This window comes from Aedes aegypti, chromosome 3 (genome assembly GCF_002204515.2).
Source record: "Aedes aegypti strain LVP_AGWG chromosome 3, AaegL5.0 Primary Assembly, whole genome shotgun sequence".
NCBI classification, from domain to species: domain Eukaryota; kingdom Metazoa; phylum Arthropoda; class Insecta; order Diptera; family Culicidae; genus Aedes; species Aedes aegypti.
Window position 1 is genome coordinate 338,378,260 of NC_035109.1, and position 22,160 is coordinate 338,400,419.

Here is a 22,160-nt window from a genome sequence, read left to right on the forward strand (position 1 = left end):
AAATCTAGTAATTTTATAATATCATGTTGCTGTAATCTGTTCATAGAATACATACTTGTGGCTAGAATTCCAAAATTCTTTGATGTCGAATCATTGTAAAATTAACATGCACATAAAGGGAATTCCAGATTTATCGCAAACTTACACCACGAATTATATAAATTTACATAACCTACATGAATTTGTGCCCATATTCGATTGCACGATATATAGCGGGAATGTATCAATATTCATATTTTCATATGATTTGTCGTGTAAAAAAGCGATACATTTGGCATTCCCTTCTATATATGCATGATTTTATTGATTTTACGCTGTACTCTGAATGGATTTTTCTTTAGGTGCAGTATCCGTTGACAGCTATCTGCTACCCGTATAGGGTCAAAGACAATGCAACGGCATTACGGAAAGAACGGCAACACCGACTTGAATGACATTTCAATGTTTTGATCAATGTCGACTCAATCAGATTCAACATGGATTTGACAAGTAGAATGTAGAACAGGATGGGCTTGCCGTTTTGCCGTTCACATTGTCTTTGTTGCTTATGTAGTAAAAGCTCATGTTCAACAGTAGTACGTACTAGATGTTCGAAAAGTTTTTTATTCATACCAAAAGTGTAGTGAACTTAGTGGATTTTGTTTCTGAGTAGATGCTACATATAGTAAAATTAAACGCTTTTTATTTATACAGGTCGGACTCGATTATCCGGAGTATCGATTTTTTTTTCACTCCGGATAATCGAATCCTCCGGATAATCGAATCACTAAGAAAACAATTGAAATCTTTGATAAAAGAACTTGAATATTATCTTTTTTCGTTATTTTATTTATATGATGCAGTGGCGTAACCAGATTTTTTTTCTAGGAACAGTAGGGGTCTCTACAAGAAAAATAAAAATTTGACCAGCATACACAACAAACACTTTTTCAACCCCCCCTTCTCTTAAATATGTTCTAAACTACAAAACTATGCATATTGTATATTGCAATACCAAATTATCTCAGATGTATGCATAAAAATTGGAAAACAAGAACATCAAAAAACAAATTCCGGATAATCGAGTCTAAAATTCCGGATAATCGAATCCCGGATAATCGAGTCCCCGGATAATCGAGTCTCCGGATAATCGAGTCCGACCTGTACCACCCAATGTGTTTTAGCGTTCGTTGATCCTGATACCTGCTGAGATACGATGCTATCAAGTTAGGCGTGACATTCTCGTAAAGGTCAATTGAAAAATTTTATAGACGAGTTGGAAAAGAGTTTAGGGTAGACACACCGGTTTTGGTCATAACGCCAGTAGCCATAGTGAATTATATATAGTTTTACACAAAAAATTATCATGAAACCTTTCGTGTTCAGTAGAACACATTCACATGAGAGGACTACATTTGTTTATTCGTCCAAGTAGATTGAAAAATAAAAGAATATAATAATGTTCATTATGTTTTCAAATTCTTTACACCTAATTAAGCTGAGTTTTCCTAATTTGGCTCATAAGAAATCAATGCGATTGATCAATTTAGACAGTTAACAATGGGTCGAAACTGGATGTAGTGGCCTATATTGATCAATGCAAAAATAAGGTTTATAATCCTCCTAGGTTGGCCAAACTCGGTGCTTCTACCCTACTGCATTTATTTTCCTCCCTTTTCCAATAGAAAACAAATCAATCAAGCGAACAAATTAAGTAAATCTGCTCCTCACTCTGTTAACGCACAACGTGCATTTGACATTCTTCGCCCAGCGACTGTCTGGAACTGTTTGTGCAAAATTTCCCATTCTTCTTCCAAGTCGAGTTTGACCCCTGCGGCGCGAATTGTCAAGTGGACAGGATATAACGTCCTTAGTAAAATGTTGCTGCTCATTTAATTAGCCGTCGAGAGTTTAATCATCCGCTAATGGTGCGGTCGTGGCACTGGGACTCACTTTTCTGCCCGGTGGCAATCCAAACAACTGGAGATGATAACTTTGCGCCCGCTCTGTGTCCTTTGCTTCCCACTTCTTCACCCAACTGATTTCGTATGTAATCTTATTAATTTGACTAATTAGATGACTATACTTTCTAAGGACCCATATTAGAATTGACCATTTCATTTAATTTGATTTCGTATTTTTATTTATTTTCATGTTTTTGGTTGTGATCGTTTGTCACATTATGAATCCCGTATGCCCGCTGAATCCTGATTTTGCCGTTGACGTTGATGCTCGATTTTACCGTTTTTATTTCTGGGAATTATTTTTCCACATTGGGATCAAACACATGTCCCGGTCACATATACTGAACAATAGGATCTCAAATTACAGATGACGAAATCCGGAGCGCTGAGGAGAAATTCGCCGAGTCACTGCAGTTGGCTCAGGTTGGAATGTACAATCTACTGGAGAATGATGTAAGTTGAAGGAGATATGGAAATTTTTGCGGTTTCTCTGGGCGATGTCGGAAATATTTCATTATTTTTTCTTTTTTCTCCGAGCAGGTAGAGCAGGTTTCACAACTAGTCACATTCGCAGAAGGATTGTTGGAGTTCCATTCACAGTGCGCCGACATCCTGCGGGTACTCGTCGAAACATTGAACGAGAAGTAAGTATTGGTTTCAATTATCTTGAATCAGAGGGAATGCCTTGTGTAGCAATAATATCTAAATCCATTATGGTGTTTTGATCAAAATAATTGAATATTTCTGTGCAATATGTCATGTCCAGAGCCTCAAAGTTTTGCACAAATGGGTTTTGGTGAATTATTTCTTGAAGGAATATCGGGAAGAACATCCATAGGAATCTTCAAAAGAATTCATCATAGTTTTCTTTGGGATGAATTCTAAAATGCTGGATAATTTCTGACGAAATTCTAAAAAACTAAAATTGTTGTAAACCAGGAATTTTTAGTTGATTTTCATGTAATAATTTTAGAAACTTATTTGAGGATTTTTGTTAAACGTTGCTGAGGAATTTTGGAACTAATTTGTAGCAAAATAAATGCTTTGATTTCCTGATATAAAGTTTTTAGAAATACAGGTTGAAATTTTTAGAAATATTCACAGCGGAACTTCCGACCATATTATTTTTGAGAAACATTATGATAGAAGTGCTGGAGTTTCTGTCGGATTATTTGTAAACCATTCTTTGTAGAGCTTTAAGGTTGGAGACTGACGTAATGCCAATAATGCAATCAAAAGATACAAGGTAGTATGTCATTCTTTTTCACACTCTGCGTCAGTTCGAGATTAGTTTCCAATGGTAATTAAACCTATGTCTTTGAGTTGGAGGCATCTCTTGTAATATAACATAATGTATTTTAATGGTTTAGGACTGTCCTTTTTTGCTTTTCAATGCTAATGGTTCTACGTTCCCACTACAACTTAGCTATTACACTTCTTTACATATAACTTGGCAAACACAATGATACATTATGGAAGTCGAGAACTTTTCCCACCCCTGAAGTTATAACATTTCCACCCTGAGTTATCTATGAATTTGTTGGAACTGTTCAATGCTAATACTTGAGCAAAATGTTTAACCCTTGTGAAATTCGTGATTTTTTTTCCGTAAAAGTTTTCTGAAGAAATTTCAGGAAGAATCCAAAGGAAGATTACTGAAGAATGAAAGGAAAGTACCGTGGTAAGGAGTGACATTAGGCCAAAGCATAATATGCACTGAAAAAAATCCACACGCTTGATCCGTGTGTTTAAAATTATGCATCGATTCATGAACGTCTATGTCGATTTGTTGTGATTTTCTTACAAACTTCGTGTGTATTACACATTCAATTCTTTAGTTTTGCTTCATGGACTGATTCATCAACCGACAACATGAATTCCATAGTTTTTCGCATAAGTTCCTAAAGCTTTCCATTTCAAATTCGTATGCGTCAACCTATGGGTGCTATGGATCAACACCCAACACGAATTCAATGTGTTTAACTTATGGTTATCTTGTGTCATAATCATCATGTTCGAGTTGGTCGATTTGAAATCGATGGGCTTGCTGTCGATTTCTGTGTTCCAAATTTCTAAATTATTAGTGATCAACCCATAGCGAACTAAATTGCGGATGGACTTCGTGTCGAACGACAGTCATCATCATGTTCCAAAGATAAGAAGCAAATTCTGAAGCTGAAAGTGTTAGAGGAAAATTTGCGGATTCATTTTTATTTCTATTAGTGAAGATGTCCGAGTGAATATGAGAAGTTCATTCTAATTTTCTATAAATAAAATGCATTACTTCCAGCTTTGGATATAATGTATGGTGTTAGAGAAAAATCGGATTCCACTAACAGTTTTCCTAGCTTTCAGCTTCGAATAAAATGAAATATGCTAATCCCGAGCTTCCCAAATTATGGATTTGCGGCGCCCCGCTTGTTGCTGTTTCACTTGTTTGAAAAAAAAAAAAAACATTCAAGTGAGCTTGCGACAAGCAGAGAAGCCTCGAATCCATTTTTTGGGAAGCTAGATTTCTTCTATCAAATTTCTTCTTTCAGTCTCATGACATCCATGTTCTATCACACATGACTATCTAAAGCCACTACATTTCGAATTCAATAAGCAAATCAGTTGGTTTTCATAATTTAGTATATAGACATTCATGTTTGTTTCTCATGACAACCTAATGTTGATACACATGTTCTTATACCGTGAAGTCAATGACGAAATCCATATGGCTACCACACTTAAGTCATGTGGTTTTCTTCATTGCGCAAATCTATAAGTAAAACACACGACCTTGGCGTGTAGATTTTTCTCAGTGTGAAATATCTCAGCAAGTATTGAGAACATGATTATTTTTTTTTGTAATATTAGATTCCTGAAACTAGTAGTTTATTTAGAATAAATTATTTGAAAAAGCTTGAAAATAAGGCCTCTTTAAATTGTTACTTGTAAGATTTCATAGAAAATCTCACTTTTAGGTGGATGAATACTTTTTTGAAATCCCACATTTATGATGATGGGCATTTGTTATTGGAAAGCTTCAGAAAAATTGAGTCGAAGACGATTTTTTAGATTTGTTCTTATTGCGTATCAATTCTAGTTTATTTGACTCAAATTCACCCAAGAGATTGGGCCAATTTTCAAAGGAAAATTAACGAATTTCAATTATTTGTTCCGCGTTTGCAAATACATTACCCATGAACGTATTGTCATATTTAGCAGAACATTTCAAATTGAATTGCGAAAGTTGTTTTAAAATGAATTCGGACTTACGCATTTTTGGCCCAATCTCTCCCCCAACGACGGTAACTGAAGAAATTCTGGCCTATGTGATGGTGACTTAATTTACTTTTGATGGCGCTACGTCCTACAAGACATGACCTGCGTCACAATGTTACGCCAACTAACTCGTCCCACACTTCCAAGATCCTGCTCCACTTGGTCAAACCACTTAGCTCGTTGTGCTCCTCTTTGTCTTGTACCGGCCGGATTCGAGGTGAACACCATTTTTGTGGGATTGTTGTCCGGCATTCTCACAACATGTCCCGCCTTTCTGGATACTGGGTTCACCGTTGAGTTGCACAAGCTCGTGGTTTATTCTTCTCCTCCATACGCCGAGGTAGACAAATTCGTCCACAATGAAGATCGTGCCCCGCATGTTGAAGCCCGCCCGTTTCATAACACTTTCTAGCGCAATATTGAACAGGAGGCAGGAAAGACCATCGCCTTGTAGAAGTCCATTGCGTGTTTCGAACGAGTCCGATAATGCACCCGATATCTTCACACAGCATTGTGCACCGTCGACCCTTCCCAGCAAACCTCCTGCAGCGCTACGATGGCGAGCTTGCGGACCCTCAATAATTCGGAAAGAATGCGGGTACTTCCCAAGAAATTGAGAGACGTACAGTTCCATGATCCGAGTTACCAATCGTTAGTCCGTTTTCGATGCCTGGGTCTATGCCGATTGTTCCAGTACGAATTTACATTGTATGCCTCCTGTACTGATGACTTTTACGGCTGGCTTGTAAGGCCTGTACCAACCCCGTGTCTCGCCGGAGGAGCATCGTGCACAACACTGTTTAGAGTCCCACGCTGGCACTAGGACGATGATCAGCCGCTCCTAACATGGAGAACAGACGCTCTGATAAGCTACACCCTCAGAAGAGAGGGGCCCCCCTTCCCTGTCAGCATACGACCAAGGTCCCACCAGGGTTGGTTACCCGATCTTCCCTACGTTTACTCGTTCCCCAGGATGCACCACGGGGTGGTAAGGATAATAGTTACTGGACAAGATGCTAAGGACCACAAATTGGGTCTATTTTATACCTGCAGGTACTTGAAGTACCAATGGTACGCATTGTCCAGTGATTTACCACCCATGTTATGAAGTTGCTTTATGATTAAATTTCATGATATTATTTGATTGCTTGCATCATTTCACATTGCACATCTCAAAAAAAATCACATAGTCATTTATTAGTGCGAAACACATCAAAACACACTACTTCAACTTTTGGAGCTATCTGCACTAAGGAAGCGTTTACCCTACTTGTTGGATTGATATGATGAGTATGGAATTAAATTCTAGCAACTATTTGATAGTATTTAATTGATTCGGTTTGTCTCAAGTTCGTCAATAATCAATGGAGCTCTGGAAACAGAGGGTCAAATCCGCAATACGGCCGCACAAAACGATGTAATGTTGCCGCGAGCCACAGTTATTTGATCACTGAGCTATAGTATGAAATTTCGATGAGTCCATTTAATCCAATTCATTTTTCCCAATATCCATTTTCAGACGAGAGGAAGCCGCCAGCCGTCCAAAGTCGGAATTCGTCCCCAAGACACTAGCGGATTTGAACATCGAAACGCTCGGTTCCCAGGACGGAATGAATGGTGGGCCACATTTCCTTAATCCCAATAGAGTAAACAATTCCCATCATCACATGTACAGTTCTCAGCAAAATTTATCCACCCACCAACACGGAAATAGCAACTATTACAGCAGCAACAACAACAACAACAACAACAACAATAATAGTAACTTTAATCGGAACAAGCTATACGGGTCACAGCAAAGCCTATCGTCGCTTTCGACAAGGAGTGGCGGGGCCGGTAGTACCGGTGGCAGCGGCGGCGGTGGTGGCGGAGGAATTCGTGACCGTAACGATCCGTTTGTAAAACCTCCCCCGTACGGGTCACTTTCTACCCAGGAAAATTCGTCCGGAGCTTCCGTCGACAGCTGGCTGAATGCGTGGGATCAGCCGTCTAGTGCGGTGCCCCCGGCTGCCACCGCCGCCGGTTCCGCCGCACGTGGCTATAACCAGGGCAAATTTTCGAACTTTAACAGCAGTAACAACCAGAACAACAACAGTGTGTATAATACTAGCTCCACCACTACTACCACTTTCTCCACTAGCAAGTTCGGGTCAAAATTCGCTAACACCACCACCAACAACAACTTTAACGATCCCTGGTCAGGTGACTTATGTTTTACTTTCTTTTATTTTTATGTTCTTGTATAGTTTCGCTGTAGTTTTCTGTTAGTTAGTATGGGGGCATCACAGCATCACGTAATGGATCCTGTTAAATTAATTAAAGAGTTGTGATGCTGCGGAGTCCTTAACGAATCGGTAATGGGTCAATGCTGTCCGTCTGTGTGGGAGAATCTCTGGTATATGTTTATCAGACATTGGACGTGATCGAAAACGATAAATAACACCACAAAGCGCGTAAATTAAAATATATAATGGCAACATAATAATGAAGGGATATATTCAATTCTTTGCTTTCCCCGAATTATACACTAGTCGACGCTTATTTTATAGAGAAAATATGTATAAAGCTACCCGGATCAGTGGATTGCAACCGATTTAGTTCAGTGTAACAGATTTTATCACGTGTTTTTTAACAAAATATTTTATAATTTTGGCTGGTTCAGGGTTGGTATTTCTCGCAAATTATAAGCAAGTAGATTTGTCAGCATGACTTGTAAATTGTGTGCTCCTTCCTAACAATACGATTTACATTTGCTTATCCACAAAACATATTTTACCGTCATCACTGCCTCTTTTAGTCTTCAAGTAAGTTGTGCCACATTTTCATGACATTTTAAGTCGTATTTGGACATGTTTCTGTCAAATTTCGTTTCTCAAACCAAGCGTTTTATATTATTTGGGTCACCACGTTTACAAATTTTCAGAGAATATGTTAAATTTGATCGGAATTCCCGAGTTAGTATTTTTAACAGAGCACTTCAAATACCTCATAAGGGAAATACAAAACCTACAAATCAAACCCAAAAGCTTTCAAACATTATGGTATATTCTAAAAAAAAAATGGCCCTATGTCACTGTTCAGTTTCGTATACTAGTTGATCGCTTTAAATTGAGCCCAAAATGACGAAAACACTAGTTCTTTTGAACATAATTGCAGACGGATCTATATCCGTATCTGGATTTAATCTCATTTTCATTAATACTTCAGATGTTGAAAGTTAGGCTATCACATATATGTATGCGCCTTGTGCAGCAACTCGTTAAGCGTCATAGGCGGCCACTGACTATGGTGCGCTTAGTGGCTACCATAAAGCTATGGTGAAGAAATGCAGAGCAGTATTGCATGAGCTAAACAAATCTACTTTGAATAGTTAAAATACAAACTTTATTAATTTTATTCTCGATAAAATCTTCTACAATATTGTTCGTAATGGTATCAACTAGTGTTTTTGACATTGTAACTGTGGGGTCATTAAACGCGATCAACCATTTTCCTGAACCAAACAGTAGATGAGGTGCTGTTTCCACAAAGTTTTAGCTGGATATTCCATATTAACTTCAATTCACATGCGCGACCTCATGGAAAGACCAAATGATTTGAGATTTCAAGAAATTCTTTCTAAAACCCTAATGAATAATCCGGGTACTTCGTGGAATTGTACAACTTTATTTTTATCCCATACTGGGCTGGGTCAGTCTAGTGCAGCAGTGATTCATTGAAACATTTGTATGATATAGTTAATGCTTTATAGCTAAACAGCTCTTGAAATCTATCGAATAAAAGCAATGCCGCATCGATATTTTTGATACCTATGCAGTTGAAGAAATGAAAAATTATAATGCAAGTAATTTCTTGGGGAAACTTTTGTTAAATTGCGTTTTGTTGATTTCCACAAAACATAAAATAAATTATCGTGTGGTTATATCGTTTAATTAGTTAATTAGTTTTAAAAGAGTTTAACTACGATTTTTCTTGATAACTGTCCAAAGCAGCGACCATTTTGTTTTGTTTATTTATATCTTCGTTTTTACTCACATTATTTAATTTCTTTCGGTTGTATAAATTAATCGTATTTGTGTACTTGTGGTGATGGTGGTGGTGGAGAATTCGATATAAAGTGCAATTCAATGAGTAATAGTAATGTAGTAATCACGTAGAAACTCGATTTAACAATTCGTAGCCCTTGCTGGGACAGTGGGTTGAGTTCCGTGTAAGCATGCTGATATCAATTCTTACAAAACAACGTAAGGTATAGTAACGACAAAAAAAAAACTTTAACGGTGTTACCAATATTTCGAAAACATCACACTCATAGTCGATTTACAGAAGAATTACGCGAAGAAAAATCTTGCAGAATTGACAATTTTTCTTTCAAAGATAGGTTGCGTAGTCTTCAGCCAAAAACAGCACAGATTGATCATCACTTAGGGGCTGTCCATTAATTACGTAAGACAATTTTAGCGGTTTTTCAACCCCCCCTCCCCCCATGGTAAGATTTTTTGTATGAAAACTAAAAATAATTTGTATGGCGCGTAAGAAATCTCCAACCCCCCCTCCCCCCATAAACCCTTACGTAATTAATGGACCACCCCTTACTCACAATGCGCCTAAATGGCGACGCTAACGACAAATCAAATCATTTTTCCAAACATTTTATTTTCACTTCTACATTGCTGCAATGTTTTAGTCAAATGCATCACCTGGAAGATTTTCTTAGTCTTGTGGTAACGTTCATAATTGTTTAGAAAAGCCATGCTGAAGGTGCTTTCTTGATACTTGATGGGCTACAATTCGCTACGATTAATCTGCGCCGATTGGATGAGTCTTCCACTTGGCTCGATCCTGGGTCAATCGCTTCCAGTCGCCCTGAACGTTAAGTGCCCTTAAGTCCTCCTCAACTGCAAAAAACCATCGTGTGCGCGGCCTACCACGAAGTCGGTGGCCTCGTCCGGGTTCCCTATTGAATATTATCTTTGCTTGTCGTCCTTCCGGCATACGGGCAACGTGAACAGCCCAACGCAGCCGGCCGGTCGTGTTTTATGCGCTTAACTATATCCACCTGTTTATACACTTGGTACAACTCGTGATTACCACAACGCCTTTAGATGCCGTTTTGTAATTTACCGATGAGTGTTGTTCGCAGCACTTTACGTACAAACACCCCGAAAGCTCTCTGGTCGAATACCTTCAATGTCCATGATTCATGGCCATATAGGACAACCGGAAGGATCAGTATCTTGTATAACGCGAGTTTTGTATTCGTTTGCAGGCTACGGGATTTCAGCTGGTTACGGAGCCCGTAGAAAGCCCGACTCGCAGCAGCAATACGTCTTTTCACCTCGCGGGTGAAGTGTTCCAAGATACACAAATTCTTCCATCACTTCAAACTTTTCACCACCTAGCACCATTTTGCTACCACTAACACGTCCGGACCCACATTAACCACCAGCTATCATGTACTTCGTTTTTGCAGTGTTTATCGTGAGTCTGATCCTCGCTGTCTCCTTTTTGAAAGGCACAAACACCTCTTCCACTGAACAAACGGTCAATGCCGATGGTGTCGATATCGTCCGCAAATTCAAGAAGAATATGAGAACGTGTGATTATGGTACCGCTTCTCAGCACAGCGGCTCTCCTGATTGCACCTCCGAGCGCTATGGTAAACAGCAAGTTAGAAAGAGCGTCACCCTGTTTCAAACCATCTAAGGTTTCGAACTAAGACGAAGTTTCGTCCACCACCCGCACACATGATTTCGATGCATCAAGCATTGCATAAATCAGTCTTCGCCGGAAAGCCATGTTCGGACATGATTTGCAACAACTCGTTTCTCTTCACTGAATCGTACGCTGCTTTGAAATCTACAAACAGATGATGAATCTGCAAGTTGTACTATCGGAATTTATCTAGCATTCAACCCAGGGTAAACATTTGATCCGTCGTTTAATCGCACCTCTCGATAACCAGCTTTGTATTCACCGACAAAGGACTCTTCATGTAGTCTTAACCTGTTGAACAGACTTCCAGACATGATTTTATACACTGAAATAAGCAGTGTTATTCCCAGGTAATTGGTGCACTCCAGTCGATGCCCTTTATTGTACAAAGGGCAAAGAGACCGCCCAACCAATTAGTAGGCATCAGGGATTGAATCCTGAGTAAATTGAGAGAATCTCTCACGTATCGCTCTCTGTAACTATCATAACATGCTGCACATTATGAGAGACAGTTTATCGTATACTGCTACAACTTTGATCAGATTGGGGGATAGTAGTGCATGATAAAACCCCTCTAAACATGCTCCAAGCCTGCGGGACACTATTACTATTGGAAGTTCGTGGATTGTTTATCGTGCCAGTAAAGAAAAACAGCTATCTCCAACGGTAAACAGGCGAGAAAAAATGATTTTCTCATTGCTCTCTCTTTGGGGCTCTCGCTCGCTGCTTCCATTTATCAGACTTGTTACACCTTGCGATACAATGACGATCGTGGACCGCAACAGATGGGATGTTTTTCTTTGCTTGCTTTGATCGTGCTTCATACTCAAATGAGAGCGAATTCTGCAATGCCTGGTAGGCATTCGTTCTTCCTCCTATATCCTTCAAATGATAAGGTTGAGGAGTTCGTGCAGCTGCTCACTTCCGTATTTGAGAAGTTCGGCCTGGAGCTCGTCTTTTCCAGCAGCCTTGTTGTTCTTCTGTTCATCAATAGCTTTCATTACCTCATCTAGCGTTGCAGGTTCCACAGCCTGTCCGTTGTCATCGATTTGTATTCTGCTACCAGATCCATTTCCATTATCCCTGTTCAACAATAACTCGAAGTACTCTTTCCACATGACGGCCACCATTGTTTTATCCGTCGGCAAGTTTCCGTTACGATCGTTGCACATAGCGGGAGACGGCGCTGTTTTTCTCCGCACATTATTGACAGATTCTTAGAACCATTGCATGTCGTTCTGTTCCATAGCTTCTTGCTCCTGAGTAATTACTGCTTCTTCATGCTCCTTTTTTCCTTTCTGTAATGTATCCGTTTTTCGGCTGCCCTTGCTTCCTTGTACCGCTCTCTGCTCTGACGGGTACCAGACACCAGCATCCGGCTTCTAGCCACGTTCTTGTCGTCTGTCATTCTCTGGCACTCCTCGTCGAACCAACCGTTCCTTGGTCTTCGTTGAGCACTACCTACCACTTCACACGATACTTCTCGTGATACTGTGCTCACCGCTCCATGGACTCCATGGTTGATGCTCTCGTTGATTTCACTAATCCGCTCGTCGAGCTTTTGATGGTTGTCCGTTGTAACACCATCTGCTGACAGGCGTTGGATATTGAAACGCAACGATTGCCGATTTTCAGAACTCAAAACGGTTGATAACCGCGCTCGAATTTTGCTGACAATGAGATAGTGGTCTGAGTCGATATTAGGACCCCTAAAAGTTCTAACATCGATGTTATATTTGAATGCAGTGTTAGTGACAGGGTCCGCTTTGGATTCACATTCTTCAGATCTTAACAACCGCACTTCCTGAATGAACCTATGCACGAGTTCATTCGTTGACGTTCGAGCGGTGCCGTGTTAGTTACGTGATCATGGAAACGAGTGAATTCGGCACCACTCAAACGGCAAATTCGTGAACACGTGCATTGCTCCGTAGGAGCCATGCAGACGCCATTTTTTCGCAATTCTCGAGCCGAAAGGCTCACTTGTCCAGGCTCATTTAAGGTCCTGACGTTTCAGGTACCGAGTCCTTATTTCGTTGCCAGGTCGGTTGCCAAAAATAACGTTTGTTTCTTCTTCTTTCTCCATTTTTTGTGGTGGGTAATGAATTCGGTATGCTACCTTTCCGGAGTTGCGCTACCTAAATCACGTTGATGGGGCTGCCATCTTAGGTGTAGCTGACGGGATACAGCATTTCATACTCAGCCACTGGATGCCAGAACAGATGCTGTTTTAGCCGCACCTCCTGGTGTACAGACGCTCGGAACGTACCTCCTCACTCTAGCTGATGTCAGAAAGACAACAGTGTCCAGGCTGCACTGCCAGCTAAGTACGCAACCCTTAGCTGGCAGTCTTTGTCATCATTTGTTCCGTGGAAGCGTGAGGTAGGAACTTGTGAGGACCAGAGCTGTGTTGGTCGCTCCTTCCTGGTTGTCGACTCACCGTTTTGCAGCCACGTACTTTATGACTTAGCACAAATTTCATACAACTTGTCGCTTAGTTATAACACTATTTGTGCAAAACTTATAAGAGTTGCTTCTAGTAATGTAACATCATCAACAAACAGATAGCGAAAAAATCGCTCAAAATTCAAAATCAGGTCTTGATAAGTGCAAGAATAAAATTTGTGAAAATCATCATATTTTTATCTGCACTAGTCTGAAAATGAAACTATGGTAAATTTCTGCCCATACTTTCTGGGGCACCCTAAAAATATAATGAACCGATGCACGAGTTCACTATCTGATGTTTGAGCTGTGCCGTGTTATTTACGTGACCATGGCAACAAGTGAATTCGGCCATGCTCAAACGTCAAATTAGTGAACTCGTGCATGGACCAATGGACCAATGCATGAGTTCACTAATTTGACGTTTGAGCGGTGCCATATTCATTCGTTACCATGGCCACATAAAAAACACGGCACCGCTCAAACGTCAAATAATGAACTCGTGCATTGATCCATGCTGAAACCCAGGGCGGTTCAACATTTAAAAGTGTTTCAAGATTCAATCTCCCATATCTTTCTTATTGTCCTTGTCATGAAAATAGTGTTCTGTGAAATTTTCAGCTTTCTTGGTGGTGATTTAAAGGTGGTCCAAATACGATGTAGGTTTATTTGGAAATTACTATGGATAAATTTTGAAAAATTTTCCAAATAACATTGGCGTAAAAACGGGTGGGGGTGGCATAGGGGGGTCTCAGCCCTCCCTAGAAAAGTTCAAGCCCCCCCCCTAGAAAATATGAACTCTGATGTTAAGTTTTCACTTTGCTTAAGGGATTTTTTCATCGAATGCCTCAAGCCCCCTCTAGATTTGATTTCAAGTTACGCTAATGCCAAATACGTTAGTACTGAAATGTAAGTCCAAACTAATCATCTCATAGTAAAAACTCATTCTTCTAGCCACAATAAAGAAATTTGCTAAAGAGATAAATTCAATTCAATGAATATCAGAAGTTTAAGCATGAGTTTTATTGCTATTTGGCTTATCATGGGATTACAGCTCTGCAAAATCTCAAACAAAATTAGCTCAAAAGGGATTAGTTTCTTCAGCAACATTGTTCATTAAGGTTTGAAAAATGAGTCTTCACTATGAGATGATAAGTTTGTACATTACAAGACTAGCTCGTTTGAACATTTCTCAAACTTTCGCCATAGAAATTTCCACATAAACCTACATTGTATTTGGGCCACCTTTTAATCACCTCCGAAAAGCTGAAAATTTCACAGAACTCTATTTTTATGGTAAGGCTAGAAAAAATCATATGGGAGATTGGATTTTCAAACATTTTTAAATTTTAAATCGCCTGAAAACTAAAGACATAGGTTGCAGAGCTACTTGGGCACTTCCAAGATTCGCTTTGGCGTCTCGGTCGAATTTTCTGAAACTTTGCAAAAAGAAGCACTTCAATACGACGCAAACATGAGCTCAGAAGCTTTCAAAAATCCCCACTGCCGAAGTGAATCAAAAGTGTCAAGAATAGGATCCGGCTCCATATTGTGAGAAATTCAAAAACAAAAATGATTTTCGATTTCTTGGAAATTTTCTAAATGCGCAGAATTAGAGCACAGACAAACAAATCGCAATCAAAACCATATTTACTAGTACATGTAAGACAAACAACATCGCTATGTGAAAAATAAAGGATATAATAAAAATTAATAATACTAACACGAATTCTAATAAAGTTAGAGGAGTAACAGACCCGTAGAAATTGAACGGAATAATATTGTTCAACGTAATTCTGCCTTAAATAACCTATACTTTATTTCAGCACTCCGGAAGATTGCGTGCATCTTGAACTAATCCATTCAACATACAGTAGTGCTGTAGCTGATACATTTGGTGATGGGAATACGGAACCGTTACATTGACTTATCTCTTCCATTCCCACTACAATCCTTGTTACAGATTTCAAGATAGTCGTATTTTCGTTTAGCTCATTTTCATAGCGTCGTTATTTGTTTGGTTTTCCCGTTGTTCAAGTCATAGTAAACCTGAGTTCCATGTCATTTATTTCGGTATTCGTAAAAGTTCTGTTCTATCTGCCAGTTTGTACCTTGACGAATCAAAAATAGCACTTTCTAAATGTCGGTTGTCAGTGTCCTTTGATGACTTTTCAGCAACTTAATAATGTCTAAAAAAATTGTTTCCAATTCGATTTCATTAAGATTTACGTGTCTTTCAAATAACCTACTTTTCAATGTGAATGAGAATGTTCTTATAATGTTTTCAATTCGTTTTGACCATCAAAATATGTTTCATTCTTGAAAATGTAACTTCTAACACTGACTTCAAACAAAAAACACAATCAAATCAAACTTTCCCTCTGAACCCCCTTTTTTGATCGTATACTGATCTGCAAGATCTGCTCGTCTTTCAATCTCTGTATCTTTCTCTTTCTCTTTCATTCTCTCTCTCTTCCTGTGTAATACTTTGGACCCAACCTAGGCGGTTCATCATCGCGTCTCAATTCGCCGGTCAATAAACCGACTCATCTGGAACTTTTGGGTAACGGTCAAGCGCAGGCGCGTTCCACCAATGGTAATCAAAATTTAAAAGAAAAAAAATATGTTCATTTTGACACATTAGTCGTTCTTGTTAAAGCTGAGTTTCTCTGTTTCGTTTTTATTTCATGAATTCAAATTTTTTGCTATTTATCTAACACCAAACATTATTATACGCAGATAGTTTTTCGTTTGGTTCGTGTGATTGAAAAAAATCGATTATCATTTATTTGAATTAGGTTTCAATTTGAATAATCACCGATTTTTTCTCATGAATTGGATGCATGCCTAATTAGACAACAAAAGTATTGATAATTTTGTACAGAAACGTTTATCACATTTCAATTCGTTTGACAAACCCACTTACTTGATAGTTCCAGCTGCCATCACTAAATCGAAGGCATTCAACCAAGAGTAATATCTGCAGAACTGCTGCCCACTTATCAAAACATCCTTTCGCATGTCCCCACTGTTTAAGCTTAAGTTGACGACATTTTCCGTTCAAGTTTGATGTGTTCCAATGGCACTCGTCCCATTGTGTAGTGGTTATACGTTTGTTTTGTTTTCATGTGTCGTCCTAAACTTTTGTTACATCAACTTATAACTTCATTTCTCAGTAGTTTAATCCACTCGCATTTAGAATTGACAAAGTTTTCAGCAGTAATTTTAACATGAATCTATGTAGCGGATAGAAATTTAGCCAGTAGAGACCTGACGCGAAATATCCCTGACATAGTCCTTGGAATTATCTAACACAATATTCTCTGTTTCTTGTTTCGTCTAGCTTCGCCATTGCCATCGCCAATGCGGTCACCAGCGAGGACGCCGATGCCTGCCAAGCCAACGCAACCCTGCTGTACGGCGCTGTATGATTTCGAACCAGAAAACCCGGGAGAGCTGGGTTTCAAGGTTAGTACACGTGTATTGGGGCCTTCCTTAGCCTAGTGGTTAGAGTCCGCGGCTACAAAGCAAATCCGTGTTGAAGGTGTCTGGGTTCGATTCCCGGTCGTTCCAGGATCTTTTCGTAATGGAAATTTCCTTGAATTCCCTGGGCATAGCGTATCATCATTCATCGTACCTGCCATGCCATGCGTATGCGAAAATGGCAACTAAGGCAAAGAAAGCTCTTAGCTAATAACTGTGGAAGTGCTCATAGGGCCCTATGCTGAGAAGGCTCTGTCCCAGTGAGAACGTAATGCCAAGAAGAAGAAGAAGAAGAAGAAGAAGAAGAAGAAGAAGAAGAAGAAGAAGAAGAAGAAGAAGAAGAAGAAGAAGAAGAAGAAGAAGAAGAAGAAGAAGAAGAAGACGAAGAAATCAATGCATGCAACAAGTTATTCCCATGTGTTAATAAGCATTTTATTCTTTTCAGGAAAACGACGTCATCACGCTCATCCAGCGCGTGGACGAGAACTGGTTCGAAGGCAGCGTCAACGGCCGGACCGGCTACTTCCCCCAGTCGTACGTGCAGGTCACCGTTCCATTGCCCTAAGCTGCTAGCCGCCAAACCGCAGGTGCAGATAGGTTACGGGCGTTTTTCGTCAACTAGGTTTTTATCATTAATCGGTTTTCGAATTTCTAATTTTTTAAATTTTGAAATCGTAATTGTAATCGTTCCGCTCTCCCAACAAGAAGAAAAAAACTTCCCCAGCAGACTCTATAAATTAACGATAGAAAATAGGATTGCAAACCGAAGGGTCTTTACGCCAAGGGTCGGAACTGCTGCTCCCGGTGGAATTCGAAAGTCAAAATCAAACGCATGGACAATGGTGTAGGCTGTATAGTGCGGCAGCAGCATCAGTTTGTAGTCAGTCACCGGAAGTTGCATGAGAATGTGAAATAACAGATTTTACTAGATTACGATGAAGCAAGATATTGAAACTATGAAGTATTTACAAGAGATTTATTGCGATTCAGCCGAAGTTTAAATTATTCTGTTTAACGTCAGTAGAACACTTTGCGGAGAAAGAAGGAGGGGGCATAAATTGAAGACGCAAAAAAAAAAATGAGAAAAACAAGTCGGAAATCCAAAAGAACCCATACGTGTAATGTGTTAAATACAATCCATAACGAGATATGGAAGAATACCAGGAAGACGAGAGACAGAAAACTTCTACCATATAATAGTTAAGAAACACGTCGGTGAGATTGGTTGTTGAGTTTTAAGTTTGTCCCGCGGCGCGAGATGTTACACGATTACGAATAATAGATATATTATAGTTACATCTCACGCATGCACACTGTTCAGTTCAGCAGTTAGACCCTCATAGATAACCTGCTTATGCAGATACAGACGCTTGCTTTCAACGCTGTCGTGAAACAAGGGCAAAGAAAATAGCTGAATTTCATCAAACCATGATTTTGTCGTGACGACGAACGCCTCCTAGTTCTTAGTTTTAGAGACATTATTGAGTTTTAAGCATTAACAGACAGATTTTATTCATATTGAGAAAAATCTTTACCTCCTAAGCCGCCGCTTGTTGAGCAGCCACAAAAGTTCGTCTTCAGTTGTTAGGTTTTAACTGAAACTTAGTTTAAATGAAAAAAAGATGAAGATTTTGAACACTAGTGTGGAAAACATCGATATTAGTCAAAACAGATGCGATTATTTGCCAGAGTGTTATATTTGAGTTCAGTCAAACGTGTGCATGTGCGAAATTGTCGTAACCGGAAGAGTGTGCCACTACGTGGATATGTATCGGGCTTAGTAAGTAGAGAAGAGATGGTTTCGTGAGAATTTCCCATTCGTGAAGAAAACTGAGAACTTAACAGAAAAGACTTGACATGTAAGTTGAAAACGTGACCACATATATGTTGTGTATAGACACCGCACCACCGGGCAATCTCGTCCGTTGATCGTTCCCTTTTTAATCGGCTGTCACGTAGAGAAATGTTATCGATGGTCCTGTTATTTGTTGTTGACGATGTGTGTGTGGATCGGAATCGGTTTTGTTTTCCTTTGAATGCACTCTTTTTTCGGTTCCTGTTTGTTCTCAGTCATGTTTAGTTTCTCGATTCCGTCGTTTCAGTCTATGATTAATCGAGATTGAGGTAGAAGCTAAGTAGATATTGTTCGAAAGGAGCTATAATCTAAACGAGTATTAACTGTGTATATAATTTTAATAGGTTCCGTTGAATAAACTCTTTCAAATGCTAGTCGCCGATCTGCGACTGAACGTTAGTTGATCTTCGGTTCGTTATTCATCGGTTTCATTGTGTTTTAGTTGTTTGGAAAGAAATCCTTTGTTCTCTTAGTTCTTACGCATTTTGTTGTTTATTTTTTAGATTAGGCCATCGAGTTTAAAGCAAATAATACATTTGAAAAGAAGACGTATCATGAAATACTAACACATGCTGAGTCCGTGATGAGAAAACTTTAGATAGGATACTTAAAGCCATTGAACTTGAAAGTAATGAATGTCTCCCGCGGTGTAGGATTTGTTTTTGTTATGTTATAATTAAGTATAATATGCATCCTATGTTCCTTACAGGTTTCACGTTTTGTTTTAGTCAATAATGATGATTAGCTATACAAATGTTGAACCGTCAATTTGCGATAGTTGTAATTTGTTAGGATATTTGAAATTACGTTTCGTGATCAATTGTTACAGCATACATTCTAATTTTCCAAGGTTTATTTGTGATGGATATGTCAGCTATATCATTAGCAATACAATAAAACCACGAAATTCTTATAAATGTTTGAATTGTAAGTGGACTATAGAGTCTGTAATTAAGATTAGCTTCAAATTTGTAGCTTAATAACACTGTTCCTCGACGCGATGCAGTCCATCTTCCATGTTGTGCCTGCCAGAGTCGACGTCCTCCTCTATGCCGACGATATTCCCGTTGCACGACGATCAAAAACCGAAGGGTTACATAGTAAACTACAAGCTGCTGTGAAAGCAGTCGACAAGTTGCTGAGGAGTGTAGGACTCAGCATATCTGCGAAGATGTCGCACATTGTTTCTATCGTAGTCCAAATGCACACCGAGAGCCAGCACGAGAAATTACCATCGATCGGATCGCTGTTCCGAAGACCAATCGTGTGAGGATCCTTGGAATAACCCTGGATCAAACGAGTTTGATTTTGCCCAAACCATTGGTGGGCGGAGCCAAATGTTTGACGAACAGATCGTACCGTTTGTAGGGATCTTGTGCGAACATCTACGTCAGCATGCCAGATTGAAGCTTCGACGTCTCATGAACTGCCGATGTAGATGGGTGGCAAGTCAAAAGAGTTGTTTCTATATATTCCACTGGCGTTTTCCCATAATCTATTTTGTTTGCAAATACACCGGCAGTTCTACCGCTGACTCCATCAATATAGTTCAATACGGAATTCCTCCAGGGATTGTAAAGGAATTCTTACAAGGAATCCATCAGGAATTTCACCAAGTATCCATCCAAGTAATGGACTCCCTTTTAAAGTCCTTTCAGGGATTCCATAACAGATTCCACCAGGAAATCCATCAAAATTTTTTGCAAGAGAATTATATCAGGAAATATCTAAAGACTCAATCATGAGTTCCACAAAAGATTAAATCAGGAGTTCCATCAAGGTTTCCATTAGGAGTTTCACTAGGTATTCCATTGGAAATTTCTCTAGGGACTCCATTGGAAGTTTTTCTAGGGATTCCATCATGAGTACTTCTGAGATTTTATCGGATGTTCTTCTAGGGATTCCATAAGGAGTTCTTTCAGGGATTCTTTGTGAAATTCCTCTATGAATCTCATCAGGAGTTCCTCTAGCAATTCTATGAGAAGTGTCTCCATAGATTCCACCTGGAGTTCCTTCAGAGATTCCACCTGTAATTCATCCAGGGATTCTATCAGGAGTTCCTTTAGGGATTCCATCAAAAGTTCTTTCTAAGATTTCACCTGGAATTCCTTAAGAAATTATATCAGGAGTTCTTCCAGAGATTATATCAGGAGTTTTTCCAGGAATTTCATCAAAAGTTCTTTCAGAGATTCCACTTGGACTTGCATCCAGAGATTTCACCAGGAGTTCCTTCAGAGATTATATCAGGTGTTCCTCGAGAAATTTCATCAATACATCTTCTAGAGATATCGTAAGGAATTTCTCTAGGGATTCTATCAGGAGTTTCATCAGGAATTTTATAAGGGATTTTATAAGGAGTTACTAGATGAATTCCTTCTGGAGTTCTTCTAGAGATTACATCAGAAGTTTCTTCAGATATTCCACCTGGAAAATACCCAAGGATTACATCACAAGCTCTAGGGATTACATCAGGAGTTCTTCTAGGGATTACATAAAATGTTTGTTTTAGGGATTTCAGGGATTGAGTTCAGTCAAACGTGTGCATGTGCGAAATTGTCGTAACCGGAAGAGTGTGCCACTACGTGGATATGTATCGGGCTTAGTAAGTAGAGAAGAGATGGTTTCGTGAGAATTTCCCATTCGTGAAGAAAACTGAGAACTTAACAGAAAAGACTTGACATGTAAGTTGAAAACGTGACCACATATATGTTGTGTATAGACACCGCACCACCGGGCAATCTCGTCCGTTGATCGTTCCCTTTTTAATCGGCTGTCACGTAGAGAAATGTTATCGATGGTCCTGTTATTTGTTGTTGACGATGTGTGTGTGGATCGGAATCGGTTTTGTTTTCCTTTGAATGCACTCTTTTTTCGGTTCCTGTTTGTTCTCAGTCATGTTTAGTTTCTCGATTCCGTCGTTTCAGTCTATGATTAATCGAGATTGAGGTAGAAGCTAAGTAGATATTGTTCGAAAGGAGCTATAATCTAAACGAGTATTAACTGTGTATATAATTTTAATAGGTTCCGTTGAATAAACTCTTTCAAATGCTAGTCGCCGATCTGCGACTGAACGTTAGTTGATCTTCGGTTCGTTATTCATCGGTTTCATTGTGTTTTAGTTGTTTGGAAAGAAATCCTTTGTTCTCTTAGTTCTTACGCATTTTGTTGTTTATTTTTTAGATTAGGCCATCGAGTTTAAAGCAAATAATACATTTGAAAAGAAGACGTATCATGAAATACTAACACATGCTGAGTCCGTGATGAGAAAACTTTAGATAGGATACTTAAAGCCATTGAACTTGAAAGTAATGAATGTCTCCCGCGGTGTAGGATTTGTTTTTGTTATGTTATAATTAAGTATAATATGCATCCTATGTTCCTTACAGGTTTCACGTTTTGTTTTAGTCAATAATGATGATTAGCTATACAAATGTTGAACCGTCAATTTGCGA

General features: G+C 39.2%; 1 protein-coding gene across 12 annotated transcripts in view; it reads left to right on the forward strand.

Moving 5' to 3' along the window:
- The window catches only part of LOC5574814 (endophilin-A), a 174,151-nt gene extending 155,044 nt beyond the window's left edge, over nucleotides 1-19,107 (forward strand). For 6 of the 12 annotated variants that reach the window (XM_021850501.1, XM_021850500.1, XM_021850506.1 and 3 more), the window contains 6 exons: nucleotides 2,296-2,396; nucleotides 2,484-2,587; nucleotides 6,730-7,412; nucleotides 15,874-15,966; nucleotides 16,714-16,838; nucleotides 17,299-19,107. In XM_021850501.1, the coding sequence (XP_021706193.1) occupies nucleotides 2,296-2,396; nucleotides 2,484-2,587; nucleotides 6,730-7,412; nucleotides 15,874-15,966; nucleotides 16,714-16,838; nucleotides 17,299-17,418 (1,226 nt within the window). In that variant the 3' untranslated portion in view covers nucleotides 17,419-19,107. The remainder of the gene's footprint in view (nucleotides 1-2,295; nucleotides 2,397-2,483; nucleotides 2,588-6,729; nucleotides 7,413-15,873; nucleotides 15,967-16,713; nucleotides 16,839-17,298) is intronic. The other 6 variants (XM_021850505.1, XM_021850510.1, XM_021850511.1 and 3 more) reach the window with 6 other exon arrangements.
- Nucleotides 19,108-22,160: the final 3,053 nt, after the last annotated feature.